Source organism: Vitis riparia, chromosome 5 (assembly GCF_004353265.1).
Source record: "Vitis riparia cultivar Riparia Gloire de Montpellier isolate 1030 chromosome 5, EGFV_Vit.rip_1.0, whole genome shotgun sequence".
Classification (NCBI taxonomy): Eukaryota; Viridiplantae; Streptophyta; class Magnoliopsida; order Vitales; family Vitaceae; genus Vitis; species Vitis riparia.
This window is the reverse complement of record NC_048435.1, coordinates 2445287-2460312: the sequence shown is the minus strand read 5'-3', so window position 1 is coordinate 2460312 and position 15026 is coordinate 2445287. Positions and strand designations below refer to the sequence as shown.

Sequence of the window (15026 nt, the reverse complement as noted above, 5' to 3'; positions counted from 1 at the left end):
GTTGATAATATTATAAAAAATTTATTTGATATTACTTAGTAAAATAAAATAAAATTATTTTGTTCAAAAATAAAATAAAATGCCCTTTTATTCATTGAAAATCAACTTTGTAAAACAATCTAATTAATAAATCATTTTTCCAAACTTTTTTTCATATTACTTTCTCAACTTTTCTCAATTTGATACAAGTTGAACTTTTCCCAATACCTCTCAGATTTCTTTTTAATAATATTTCATATCACATTCAAATAAAATGAAAACCCTTATAAATTCTTATAATTTATACAAAAGTTATTATTATTTTTTGGTTTTAAAAATAAAAATAAGAAAATATTTTACACTTAAATAAATTCCCACCTTTTACATATTTAAAATAAGTTACTACAATTTAAAAAACAATTTTTAAAAACAAGTTTTAGAAAAACATGACAAAACGAGCTTATGTTTCCTTTTAAAAAAAAAAAAAATTGCGGGTGAAACAACTTCTACTTATTTTCTAAAAATTGTTATTTATTTTACTTTATTTAAAAAATGGTTTTCAAAAAACAATATTATAAATTTTTTAAAACATTTTTTTATTTTTAAAAGAAAAAAAACCATTTTTAAATTACATGGCCAGACTTTACGATTTTGACATAAATAATAATGGAAATTAGCCCATAAGTTAGAAATGAAATATGTCCCCAATCTCAATCTTGTTCCAAGAATCAAATATTAATCATTAGAAAAAGGGATGAATTTGAAAAAAATTTAAGAAAAGACTTATTTCTAATTTAGTGCATTTTTTTTGGCTACTCGGAGGCTAGGCAGCAAAAGGAAACATGATTAAGGATATGATTGTGGGTGTTTTAGCTTGAGATATGGGTTTTAAGGGTACGTGGTTAGAGTCAGTGTGGGGCCATTTGAATGAGACTGATGTTGGTGGATCTCGATGTGGGACAATGAAGAACCTCTTTTTTTGATGTGGCCTAACATATCATACCTTGCATTACACTTCTTTTAAATAATGCTTTTGCTTTACCTAAAAGCATGTGAGGTTGAGATCCAACAAGTTATGTGTAAATTTGAATTAAAGTTCTTCATTTATTCATCACATTACAACTAAGCATTTTTTCCATCTACAAATTTTAGCACAAATTATGAAAGATTTTTTCAGATTCAAATTCTATTTATATGTACTTGTTCAAAGTTACGTGAATGTACGAGATAATGTTAGAGTATGTTATAGAATGATTTTGAAAGGGTTAAAAACGTTTTCTTAAATACCGGTGTTTGACAAATTTCAAAAAATATATTTTTTTTTGTTATATAATATATTATAAAAAATACTATCAAAGTATATATATATTTTTTAATTCAAACATCACAAAATAAAATACTAAAATTATATTTAGTTATCAGAATATTTGAAAAAAGGTAAAGGAAAAAAATGATGAAAAATGAAAAATAAATTTAAGATTAATAAATTATTCTTATATGTTATTTTAAACTTAAATAAACTTTTTTTTTTTAATTCTTCTATTGAAAGATTAAATAATTTGGAAATGTATAAGTTTTTAACCAATTTTATTTTTTTATTATTTTTCGTAGTAAAACCATGAAAAAATCATTTTCTTGTGTATTTTTCTTTTACTTATTTCATGGGAATCAAACATATCTAAATGAAACAAAATGTTAAAGTATATATTTTTTTCATGTTTGATTTTACTATGAAAAATAGTAATATATATATATATATATATAACTAGGATCAATTAAAAACTAATAAAGTTATGTTTGATTCTCATAAAAATATTAAGGAAAAAAATAGTAAAGAAAATAATTGGTTTCATGGGAAAAAATGCAAAAAAAAAATAAAAAAAACAAATGTAATTAAAATTAAATAAAAAGTTATATATTTTAAAATTATTTATCATTTACATGAAAAAGAAAAATTAAGTAGAAAATTTTTGAAGTAACATATAAAATAATCTATTTAATTTAAACTTATTTTTTATTTTATTTTACTTTTTCTTTCTTTCTATTTTTCCTATTTGTTTTTTCTCTCTCACATTTTCCTTTAAATTTTTGGAACCAAACATAACTTAATGCATTTTCAAAATATTTAATCTTTATCTAGATGAGGTAAAATAAGATAAATGAGTTTGAGATAGCATATAATTTATTAACTTTAAATTGATTTTTAATTTTTCTTCATTTTTTCATTCTCTCTATTTTTTCTCTATATTTTCTTTCCACTATATTTTTCTCAAATTTCCGGTACCAAATATAAATTATTTTCCTTAAAAGTGATTATAATAAAAAGGTTGTTAATAAAAACATTACAAATTCTTTAGTTACTCATCTTTATCTAAGAAAATGAATAAGTAGTCCAAGTAAGATAACCCCAAAAGTTTTAACCAATATCATGAATTTTTATTTATTTATTTATTTGTCAATCAATAGTTAAATCGATTATAAGCGAAACTAAGTCAATCTCATATAAAATGAAAATCAGTCACACAATTGACACATGGTGTAATGTGAAAAAACTATAAAAAAAAAAACTCTTAGCTATTAAAAACTATGAAAAGTTTATCGATAGTAAAATTTATCTGATTGGATGCCCTAACTTCATAAGGTCTTATAACAACGATATTACACTTCTCTTTCATGTACTCAACATGAGACTCCCCTGTGATCCTTGATAGATTACCTCAAACCTCAAACACCATATCGAGGCTTTAATGCATTGAGTTGTCCAATCCTAAATCATTAGTTTCTTTCAACAATAGTCTTGAAATATTGAGAGATGAAGTATTGAAGATATATGAATACATTAAAAATATAAAAACATAATGAAAATTTTAATAAAAAAATTGACTATTATTTGAACAGTCCATAAAGAGCATTAAAACATTAGAGCGGACATTTGAACAATCCTTATAGGGTGTTTAAATGTTCAATCCCTATAACATACTTTCAACTTTGTTATTTTCGTATATTTGACGAAAGTAAACTTAAGTTAATCGTTAATAGTCATTCATTAAACCTTAATAACTCCACATACATGTGCACCTCAATCTTTATCAGCTATGGACCTACTTTATTTATTACTCTGTCACACGTATATATAACGATGATTATACTTTTGGTAAAGTTGCTTGCATCTCATTTATTTTGTATCAATTTTTTATATATTGGATCTTCTTTTTTTTCTCTGCCCGTGGTTTTTCCCCATCTAAGGTTTTTCATGTAATTTTATATATTTTTATTCTTTTTTTTTATTGTCTATTCTATTTTTTCGTAATAGGAATCAACAAACACTTCATAATATGTTACATAAATCAATGTCTACAAGGCAATTGGTCCAACATGGTAGAGCCCATCACCAATCTAGTCACAAATGAACTCATGAGTAAGGATTGGTGGAACCCTTAAGATTGTCAGACCAATCCAAAACATACCCAATTTTTTTTGTTTGAACTTAGCCTCCGAAAAAATCCATGTCACATGTAGGATTGACAATTACGCTTGGGATCATGACCCAATGACCCACTAAAAATTGTTGCAAAGAAACAAAATTCACTGCTCCATGGGGTCTTATTCATTCATTTGTATTTGGGTGTCATCATTCATCATCTGCACTTACATGAACCCAAGTACATCATGTGACACCCATCGCTGTCCATCAGACTAAATCCATTCAAATATCATCCCCTTTTTTAATGTACCCTAAATCAATCGAGATGGTCAGTTTTTTTGTGTACCATAGACCGAGTCAGTTGCCTATTTTAGTATAATAAATCATAGCCGTCCAATGATCCTTGAACCTCTATCGTTCGTTCATCACGTGGGGCGCAGCTTAAAATACGGAAGCCAGTCTCCTCGACACGGTCAGCGTTCAGCGATTCTTAAAACGCCGTCGTTTTTGGGAACGGGTCATTTTCAAGCATTTTTGCTTTCTTCCATGGAGACCACGGAGAGACCTGTGCTAGTGATCGGCATCGACGACAGCTCTCACAGCTTCTACGCTCTCGAATGGACTCTCGATCATTTCTTCTCATCCCCCCAAACCAAGCCTTTCAAACTTGTCATCGTTTACGCTCGCCCCCAGCGTCTTCCGTTGTCGGGTTCGCCGGACCCGGTAAAGCTATCGTCTTTTCTCCGTTTGGTTCTCAGGAAAAAGAATGGAACCGAACAAAACACTGGATGGAAATGGGTCCATTTTTCTCACCTTTTTCTCAGCAACCAAACGGAGAAAATGTCCCAAGCTTGAAAAAGCAAAGAAAAATGCTTCAGAAATGTTGAAACGACGTCATTTTGGTAGAAATATGAGCGTTTGGTGTTCTTCACTGCAGGGTTACCTGATATTATAGCCCATGTGGATTCTGATCTGAAGAAGGCGGCTGCTAGGATTGTTGACAAGGCAAAGCAGATGTGCAACAGCAAATCAGTAACGTCTCATTTCGTAGTTTAATGGGTTTCTTCATATGGCCTTAAACTTTTTTGAGGAATTAATCCTTGTCCGGCCGGTTTCTATGCAGGTGGAGGATGTGACAGTGAGTGTAATGGAAGGCGACGCTAGAAGCATAATATGCGACGCTGTCAATATGCACCATGCATTCATTCTGGTTGTGGGAAGCCATGGCTATGGAGCTCTAAAGAGGTGGTCCTACTACACTTTATATTTTTTTCTTTGACGTCGTCTAATATTGATCATGTTTGAGAATGAGAGTTAAGGTGAAATCTCAATTGGGTGCAGGGCGGTTCTAGGCAGCGTAAGCGACTACTGCGCTCATCATGCTCATTGCACTGTCATGATCGTGAAGAAGCCCAAGTACTGAGCTACCCATTCCCTCTGAATGATTTTATACTTGTATGTATTGTGGATTCCATGTATTTTTGTGGACCATTTCCTCTGTTGTTGCAGAGGCCTTTTCAGCCCATTCAACGGAGAATTATATCTGTCAGTACTTTTTACTGGGGATGAAGTCTGAAATTATAATTATTTGCTTAGAGAATGACCCAATTATTCCTCCCCCACCACCACCCCCAATCAGCAAAAGCAATGTCTATTTGCATGATATAGATTTCAAACATTCATCATCTGAATGTGAATCAAACAAATTACTTATCCCTCACCTATCAGTGAATTATCTCTTCAAATTTATGAAAGACATTCCATCAGAAATGTTATTGTTATTGCTTCCACTTGTATTCCCAAAAAGTGGATCGTGCTCTAATAGCTCCGAATGTATTAAGATCTGAAGGCTTCTTATCCCACAACAACAAAAACACTTTTTCACTATTTTGTGTACTATGGTTTCATATGAAAAATAAAATAATGCATATTAATGAAATAGAATATCTTATACATTGGACTGAAAAATTATTCACAATAATCTTCAAAACTAAACTTACAATATCTTTAAAAAATTTTGATAATAAACTTACAAAACTAAATGAAGTTCAAGTTCGTGAGATTTACGAAGGAGATTAAACTGTTATAATATTAAAATTCCTCATAATTATATAAGCCCCTTTTAAGGATGATTGTGGTATCAATTTTTAAGGGTAATTATGTTGACATTTTGGACGAGAAATTGTAATATCCATCTTTAAGGGTAATAGTGATATTGTACATTGAGCCATACATTGACTAGAGGGAGAATGTTTATAATTTTTTTTTAATTATATAAATGTATTTTAAAACACATAATACACTATATTACTTACCCATAATGCAAGCTGTTATAATAAATATTAATGGGTAATAATTTTATGGAAGGGAAAATTAGTGAGTAGTGAGTAGTGTGTTTTAGTCATTGGGTAACGACAACAAAAAAATTTCAATAAATATATAAAAAAAAATGATAGTACAATTTTATTTTTTATATTTGAAGTGGGAATTTTTGTAAATTTTATAGAAGCATTTGATTATTTTTCTATCCCAAAAAGAAGAACTCTAGCATGAATGTGTTGGATGTGTTGGATTTTCTAGGCTAATGGGGTGTACATACATTGAATCTTCTAAATTATTCTCAAATATTTTGAATTTATAATAATATTTCTCAAATAATATTTTGATTTTTCTAGATTAATAATAATAATATTATTATTATTTCTCAAATCTAACACATATCTTTCCTCCGCTTCGATATCTCATCCCCTGGAAATGCGCCGTTTTGCCATTCAACATGCAAAACTTTCTTCAAGAGATAAAACGCAGCGTTTCGGCCTCCAGTAGAAAAAGGTCCGTTTTATAGGGCAGATTGCTCTCCAAGAAAGGGACAACCTGTGAAGAGTGAAGACTCGAAAGCTTGGAAAACCCTTGTCTCTCTACATCTGAAGCAAAACGGTGAATTTCAATGGCTTCCGCTATGGTTGAAGACAGTAGCTTCGAAGACGACCAGCTCGCTTCGATGTCCACTGACGACATTGCTAGAGCTTCCCGTCTCCTTGATAATGAGATTCGAATCCTCAAGGTTAGATCTCTCAACGCCTTGTCAAATGCTCATTTAATCCATTAGTGATTGATTGATCGATTTTTTTCCTCTATTTTTTTTTTCCTACTTGAAGGAAGAGTTGCAGAGAACGAATCTGGAGTTGGAATCGTTCAAAGAAAAAATAAAGGAGAATCAAGAGAAGATCAAGCTCAACAAGCAGCTACCCTACCTTGTTGGGAACATCGTTGAGGTGATTTTTCTTGGCTCCGTTTGTTTTGACTGAAAAGTTTATTTTCGTAGTATCAGTGGAGATAAAATGGGGCAGTGCGAAAAACTTCTATTTTGAAACAAATGGATAATTTCTGCGAAATGTATCATCTGCAAATGGGAAACCCAAATTTAACTGTGTAATTTGGCCTGAGCCAGAGAGGGCTTGTGTGATTATGATCAGCAGCTGCCGCAAAATTATTTTCGAGAACTTCTACTTTTTTGGTAACTTCCAATGTTCAAAGCAAGAAACTGCTTCCAGAATGCTAATTCAATGCAAATCTTTAACAGTTTTGGGGAAATAGAGTGAGTGTTTGCTTACATGTGCATTTTGGTTTTTGTATTTTGTGCAAACATTAACTCAAATGAAGATGATTTGTGATCTTTACTTGCAAAGCCAGGAATTTCAAAAGGGTGTGTTTCAGTTGTGTACTATAAAAAAAAAAAGGCCCTATATTTAGTCCTAACTTTGGAAAGTCAATGCATGGGTGGCGGACTTATGGTCCAGACAAGTGAAAGGGGTTTTTGGAATCCTTGTCTCTCTGGGCATCCAAATGATTGGGAGCTAGATAATGTAAAGCTGCAAGGAAGGGTTTGAGTAGAAATGGAGAGGAAAGAATGAGACTTTCTCTGGAAAATCACTGTACTATGTCTTGGAGCTGGGGAGATCAATCCTTTTTCCAATGCATATATCATGGAACTTTTTGGTTCTATCTAAAGCGAGATTTTTTTTCTTGGGAGGCTAGTTGGGAAACTCCAAAGGAGAGGGTGGTGTTTGGTAAACAAAGGCTTTCTTTGTGAAGACAAGTAAGAATCTATTGATAACATCTTTCTTCAATGTGCCAAGACCAAGATTTTATGGCTGTTGGTGTTTTCTTTGGTTGGCATATTCTAGATGATGTATGCCACAATCAGAGAGACGTTCTTAGGATGGCATGGGTCTTTTACTCTCTTGTGTGTTAATTTTTTTTTGAAAGGAATCAAAGATCTTTTGAAAATAAGAAGCATTATGATCAAAGACTGAAGAACACTTTTCTTAGCAGTCGTTTTATGTGGGCTAAGTTGAACATGGATGAAAATACAATGACTTTATTTGATTTTGTAGAGAGCTGTCCTCTTGTGTATTTTTTAGACAATTTGGAAGGAAAGGAAGAAATTTTGAAAATGAGAACCATTATGATCAAAGACTGAAAAATACTTTTCTTAGCAATCTTTTTGTGTGGTACATAGATGAAACTACAATGACTTTAGTTTGTTTTATAGATTGAGTGGGTTTTGCTGAGGGAAAGAGTAGTTTTTTTTTTGTGCCTTTTAGCCACCATTGTATGCATCCTATGACCTTTGGTGGGATTTTTATATCATGCTTTATTTACCTATCAAAATTTATGAAAAAATAAATGTAATGTGTTATATGAGGTAAGACAAATAAATTGGTTTAGTTCTAATTAAATACAATAAACAATGGTTTCTAGTACAGGAAAAAGAATATCTAAGTGTTAGAAGGTTTCAGAAAGGCATGTAATGCTGATCACTCTCTTCTGATGCAGCTTCGCTGCACACCTTTTATCACAGTTTGTAGTTTAATACTTGAACTTACGAGTCTTAATTCCAAACACCAGATTGGAAAGTGATTGACCATCTTGTGTGCTATCTCGAGAAGCTTTATTTTAGTTATTCTCAGGGAGCTGAAATGTCCCATCATTCTCAAAATTAGAAAATCCAACTGTTCTGTTGCCAGATCCAAATTTTGGTTCTTCCCCTTTAAATTTCTATGTTCTGCACCTCCTGTTGCTGCTATTGCTTTATTAACACCCAGTGTATTTGTTTATATTTTATTTTTGGTAAATATTTAACTACAGTTTGTTGGTGTTTTAGATTTTGGAAATGAACCCAGAAGATGAAGCTGAAGAAGATGGCGCTAACGTTGATCTTGACTCTCAAAGAAAAGGAAAATGTGTTGTGTTGAAAACCTCTACACGCCAGGTGAACCAGCATATCTTTTTTCTTCAATATCGCTTGGGTTTAACCACATAGTAAGAGTTGGTGATTTCATTATTAGTAAAATTAGAGCCATCTTCTCTTCTATCTGTCACACTTTTGATACGTACAATTTCTTTTGCTGTGTAATAGGTTTGATGATGTGACACTAATGAATTGAAAAATATTCTGAACTCTATTAGATTTATTTTCAGAATTTTGGTTAATCAATTCACTTTTTTCCAATTTATATTTGTGTATTTGCTACATCTTTTTGTGGTTCTTTGCATTTTTTTCTTTCCTTTTCTTTTTTTTTTGGGGGGGGGGGGGTTAGGTTTGCATAATAGTTGTCTCATCAACTGTTGTGAAAGGAATGCTTAGGCATGAGGCAGCATGAGGTGATGTCGTACAGTCGCCGTTGAGACTTGCCTGGTTGAGGCAAAGCTTAGGCACAAAAGGGCATGCTACTCTGCCAGGCTCTTCAGCCTGCCTTCCATATTATTATTATTCTGTTTTAGACTGGCATAAAATGACAACATGTTGGTACAGAACAGGGCAAATTTTAGCCTTTTTTGTAGAGAGAGCAAAATGATGTCATTTTGTGTATTGATACATAAACCCAACCCATTGTCTTCCTTAGCTGAGGTCTTCATCTCCCATGGACAAAAGTGCAAAACAGAAGAAGACCAGGAGGAACAGGACACATGTCACGTACCTAGGCTCTATGGCTGCACGACTTCCACTCTCCCATGTCTTTGGGGTTTTTTTTTTTTTTTCTTTTTGTGTGTTTGTTAGCGCAATTTCAGTTTTTTAAACTTTTTTTTTTTTTTTAAGACGAAGAGTTTTTTATTCTTTTTAAATATGAATTGATTTCTGAAGGTAATCAACATTGATTCCGTAATTAATGCTGAAAATCAAAATTGATCTCTGAGGGAGGATAGCTTTTTTCCCTGCTATATTTATATAGGAATTGATTTCTGAATTTAATTAGTGCTAAAGTATAAATTTTGTATTGTGAGCTATTTGAATTTGATTAGTGCTACAATTATGAATTTTTGAGCTATTCTTAATTTGATCGGTGCTAAGATATGAATTTTGTGAGCTCTGGATTTCATTATTTTTTTTGAAGGCTTTTTTTAGATTCTCAAGTCTTGAATCATTATCACCATTATCATTGTTGTTGTTGTTATTGATTTTTTTTTAATGCTTAAATCTTGATTTTATTGTTATTATTATGATGATGATGATGATGATGTGAGTATGTCTAAATTTGCAATATTTTATAAAATTTTGCATGCACCTTAGAGTGCACGGTACTTCAATCAGATATACATATTGGATTGCACCTTGTGCTAGGCTCTAGGAGACCTTTGCCCAATGCCTTGTGCTTTTTACAATATATGTCTCTCTTCTTCTTTGATAGGTTTTTATAGTTGCTTATCTATATCAGAAACATATTTATATATTTTTTTACTATTAATTTGAAAATCCAGATTTGGGTTCATCATTGTGAATGAAGCGTTAGTAAATAACAAGTATTTTGGCATTGGATATGGTTGGGTGACTTCGAGAGTTTTGGCATAAAACAATTGTTTCATTTATGCTAGCCTGATGATATTTACCTATCAAAAAAAAAAAAGAAAAAATTTATGCTAGGCTGTTGATATACTCATATATCACCTCATGCTCATCTTCTACCAAAATCTTTAATGCTTATGCTTCTATTGATAGAGTTAATTTCAATTCAGATTCTATTACTGACAGTGGGAAGTAGAAGGCGCCGTTCATTATATTTCGACTTGACTGATTGTGTTTTTACAGTTTTGAACCTAGAAGATTAAAAACTTGAAAGCACAGAGGGCTAACTATCTTATCATTAGATATCATGCATTGCCCTTGTGCTTTTCTTTAGTTGATAGGCAAGATAAAGTAAAAATGGTACTAAGAAGCAGCTTAAAAAAAAAGGGCACAATCGAAATTGTACAAATAAAATTGTAACAATGTTTTCAGAATCGGACCAATGATTGAACCGGAAAAGTTACTGATTTACAGTTTACTAGTTGGACTGGTGGTCGGACTGCGGTCGAACCAGTGACATCATAAATAATAATTTATATATTATATAAAATTTTAAATAATTATAAGAAATTAAAATTATATATAATTAAAATTTTTAATAATATTTCATTTTTATATTTGACATATCAAATTAAATGATGAAGAGAAATATAAATATATTAATATTTTAAATTTTATTAAATAGAACATTTATAATATTTAATATAAAGATATATTTAAAATGAAAAAAAATTACAATATTCAATTTTATTTGCATGTCTTTTGTATTTTATTATTTTGAAATCATTATATTAATTAATTTATATTTTAATTACATTGTATAATTATTATAAAAATAAATGTGAAAGTGTTTTATACTTTTATACAATAAAAATTTGAAAAAAAAAATATTAATTTTGTCATATATTTTTATTTGCAAATATAATACAATGAAGAAGTTTCATTACTTAATAGTTAAGCTTCAATTTTTACACCTGAAGGTCCCAAGCTCAAAATTTTTTTCTTCTTACTAACTAATCCCACATCGAAAATGGATAAATATATATATATATATATATATATATAGGGATTGTGGGATATAAAAAGCATGCAAGAATCATTAACTTGTAAGACTAAAAGCTTATTGGGTTTGATGACAAATGGGTTGGATGGGCTCCTCATAGAGTGATCCAGTTCCCTTAGGAAATGTTGTCGTTTTGGTGCAAAATGCACCAAAATGTTTTTTTGGCTTAAAAAAAAAAAAGTTGAATCGACTGGTTCGTCTGGTCCGACCTCCGGTTCAACCGGTCTGACTATCGGTTCAACCCTTGGTCAGCTCAATTAGCTAGACCGAACCAGAACTGTAACCGGCTAGCGATTGAACCAGTTTTTACAACCATGAATTGTAATTAGGACTTCTAATAGTAACTTCAATTGGATGCAGGTATGGATTGTTTAGCTGCACTTATTCTTGCATTGTGCTTTCTTGCTATAAAATCAAAGCCATTCTTGTTACCCTCAATAATGTTGTTTGGAATAGAATTCATTCACTTTGTGCGTGGTTTATGTTTTTCATGATACTATGTTTATAAATAATATCAACATGCTTGTCTAACTTTCATTCCAAATTGCAGACGATCTTTTTGCCTGTTGTTGGCCTTGTTGACCCTGATAAGCTGAAACCTGGTGACTTGGTTGGGGTGAATAAAGATAGCTACCTGATCTTGGACACTCTTCCGTCTGAATATGATTCTCGAGTAAAGGCTATGGAAGTCGATGAAAAGCCAACTGAAGATTACAATGACATTGGGGGTCTGGAGAAGCAGGTGAGTTTTGGACTGAACATATTTCATAGAGGGATTCCCCAGGGTTCTTGTTACATGCCAGATTCTTCGTAGTTGTTTCTTTTGATAAATGCACTTTTGTAACAGATCCAGGAACTCGTTGAGGCAATTGTTCTGCCCATGACTCACAAAGAGCGATTCCAGAAACTAGGAATTCGGCCACCCAAGGGAGTGCTTTTGTATGGGCCTCCAGGGACTGGCAAAACATTAATGGCTCGTGCTTGTGCTGCACAGACAAATGCCACTTTTCTGAAGCTAGCCGGTCCACAACTTGTCCAGGTCAGTGTCCAACATGAAAATATCTTACAGCATGATCGTGTGTGTGTGTGTGTTTTAAATTTCTTTGATGATTTTCAAATTGAGCATTGGTAATCCAGAGAATGCTCAATAGTTCACTCTGTTTCTTGTTTGCTATCCTTTAAGTTTGACTCTGAAATTTATTTTCATTTTTAGTTGGTTAAGAATAACTTGTTAGACTTGTTAGTGTTCTTTGTTCTTCTTCCCTCACATCAATGCTCAAGCTATCTGTGCTCAGTTTTTAAATTTGAATTTGAAAATTATTTGAGTATACAATATTTATGATAAATATCTCCTCATGGTGGAAGAATATCTTCCTTTCACAAAAGTTGAAAACAAACCCTGGTCTTGATATAGTGAATATGATTGGTTCCAATTGTAAAAGTTGTGACTGTCCATGAGAATTGTTACTATTTGCCATTTATCCATATGACAACATTAATTATCTGCTTGTAATGCATCCAGATGTTCATAGGGGATGGTGCAAAACTTGTTCGAGATGCATTCCAGCTTGCAAAAGAGAAATCCCCATGTATCATTTTCATTGATGAAATTGATGCCATTGGCACGAAGCGTTTTGATAGGTATCTCATGTTCTATCTTGCAAATTAGTTGCTCTTTACAAATTTGACGGAGATGCATTACAGTACAACCAATGGGGAGTGCTGTTTTTTAAGAAGTGTTCACTGATTGTTGTTCTTGTGTTATTTTACTACAGTGAGGTGAGTGGAGATAGAGAAGTGCAGCGAACAATGTTGGAATTGCTCAATCAGCTTGATGGTTTTAGTAGTGATGACCGTATAAAGGTAATGTATTCTGACCATTTTTAATAGCCGGCACTGGACCATGTGCTCCTGGCTGGCTATATAACACTTCCATAGTGTAGTATTGGGCTCACTTGCAACGCTGTGCTGCTTTATTGTTGAGAAATTTTCAATGAATGAAGTTTCGGTTTATATTCTCATGGTAGCAGGTGGAATGCCAAAAGCTACGTTGGTTAATTGTAATTTTACTTTATCGAAGTGTACTTTTTCTTCTATTGTTCCTCAGAGATGAAACAAGTGTCCTGAGGCATTGCAACTGGAAATCTGAGTTTCGGATTGGCACTACCTAGGGATTTGTCAATGTGATAAACAAGGATGCTATTTGACTTTTGGATTCAGGGATATTCTTTTTAAAATTGTTCATCCATGAAAAATGATAAAAATAAGAAGAGCAAAACAAGAAGAATCATTTGGTCATCCTAATTTCTGCTGCATCTATCTTTTAGGAGGTTGTTTGTTATGTTTCTATCTTCTAGTTGGTATTTAGAACTTGCAAATCGCAGCTAAACAACATAAGTTGCATGAGAATGAAAAGTAAAATTTTCATATCAACTTCTTTGTTGGTTTAATTGCCAATCAATTGTGTATTTGATCACTCCTTGACAAACTGCAGGTCATAGCAGCAACAAACAGGGCTGATATCCTGGATCCTGCTCTCATGCGTTCTGGTCGTTTAGACCGAAAAATTGAGTTCCCTCATCCTTCTGAAGATGCAAGAGCAAGAATTTTGCAGGTGAGACTGTACTGGCAGTAGTCCTTTGTCTGAAATTTTTTGCATCTATATTTACCACTCTTGTAAGTCTTTTTGGATGTTTTCCTATGTATGCAGATCCATTCAAGGAAAATGAATGTACACCCAGATGTAAATTTTGAGGAACTGGCTCGTTCAACAGATGATTTCAATGGAGCACAGCTGAAAGCTGTTTGTGTGGAGGCAGGCATGTTAGCTCTCCGTCGAGATGCAACTGAGGTAGCTATTTAAATTCCTCGACTGTTTTTTCATCATCACCTCATCTTGTGGCCTTGATTTAGGTCATCCTTTTTTATTGTTCCTTTTCTGGTTGAATTGGCTGCCCACTTCTTTGAAGCCATATAGTGAAGTCATCGGTCCCTAGTTCTTGTAGGTACAAAACATAGTAATGGTGCTCATCCCATTACTCTTTCCACCTTTCACCATCTTCATGGTGAAATGGAAGTTGCAGTAGGTTGCTGGTTTCTATTTTTGCCTATGCAACATAATTCTAGGCATTCCCAGGCTGACCTACATGGAAGGTCCCAATTGAGATCCTAGCTGGGTGATCAAATGATTTTTATGATTATACCCTTAAATGACTTAACTTCACGAGGCACACATCACCTGATGCACTTTTCCTGAATTTATGTTTTTATTTAGAGACTACATGAAGAATATTTTGGCATTTCTTGATATTTTCTATTTGGAGCAATTTGAAAGCAACTGAAGCAACAATCACTTGCTATTTGTTTGTTCCAGGTGATCCACGAAGACTTCAATGAAGGTATTATTCAAGTACAGGCCAAAAAGAAATCCAGTTTAAACTATTATGCATAAGTTCACGTTTGTTCTCTATCAAGAGGATCATGACCGAGGCCCCATTTGCTTCGCCATATTTGCATGAATCTAGTTATTGTTTCTGTGTACGACTATCACTATGAAGAGTATCTTGTCAGAAAAGAATGCATACCCTTCGCTTCAATTGTGCTTCTTCTGTACTCACTGAGGATAAAATTTTAATTGTGAGGCATGCTCAGAAAAGAATTGTCAAATTTCAACCTAAATCAGTTTTTGTGGCAACTGTTTCCCCTGATTTTGG

The 15026-nt window shown here is 32.6% G+C and overlaps 1 protein-coding gene and 1 pseudogene across 1 annotated transcript; both read left to right on the top strand.

The window, feature by feature from the left end:
- Window positions 1-3926: 3926 nt before the first annotated feature.
- Window positions 3927-4967, top strand: LOC117914416 (annotated as a pseudogene).
- Window positions 4968-6253: 1286 nt separating this feature from the next.
- LOC117914438 (26S proteasome regulatory subunit 6A homolog) lies at window positions 6254-15007 on the top strand. Its single transcript, XM_034829785.1, has 10 exons — window positions 6254-6467; window positions 6562-6678; window positions 8571-8678; window positions 11864-12055; window positions 12161-12352; window positions 12836-12954; window positions 13089-13176; window positions 13808-13927; window positions 14024-14164; window positions 14687-15007. Exons 1-10 carry the CDS (start codon window positions 6351-6353, stop codon window positions 14762-14764), a joined length of 1272 nt encoding a protein of 423 aa, XP_034685676.1. The 5' UTR covers window positions 6254-6350; the 3' UTR covers window positions 14765-15007.
- Window positions 15008-15026: the final 19 nt, after the last annotated feature.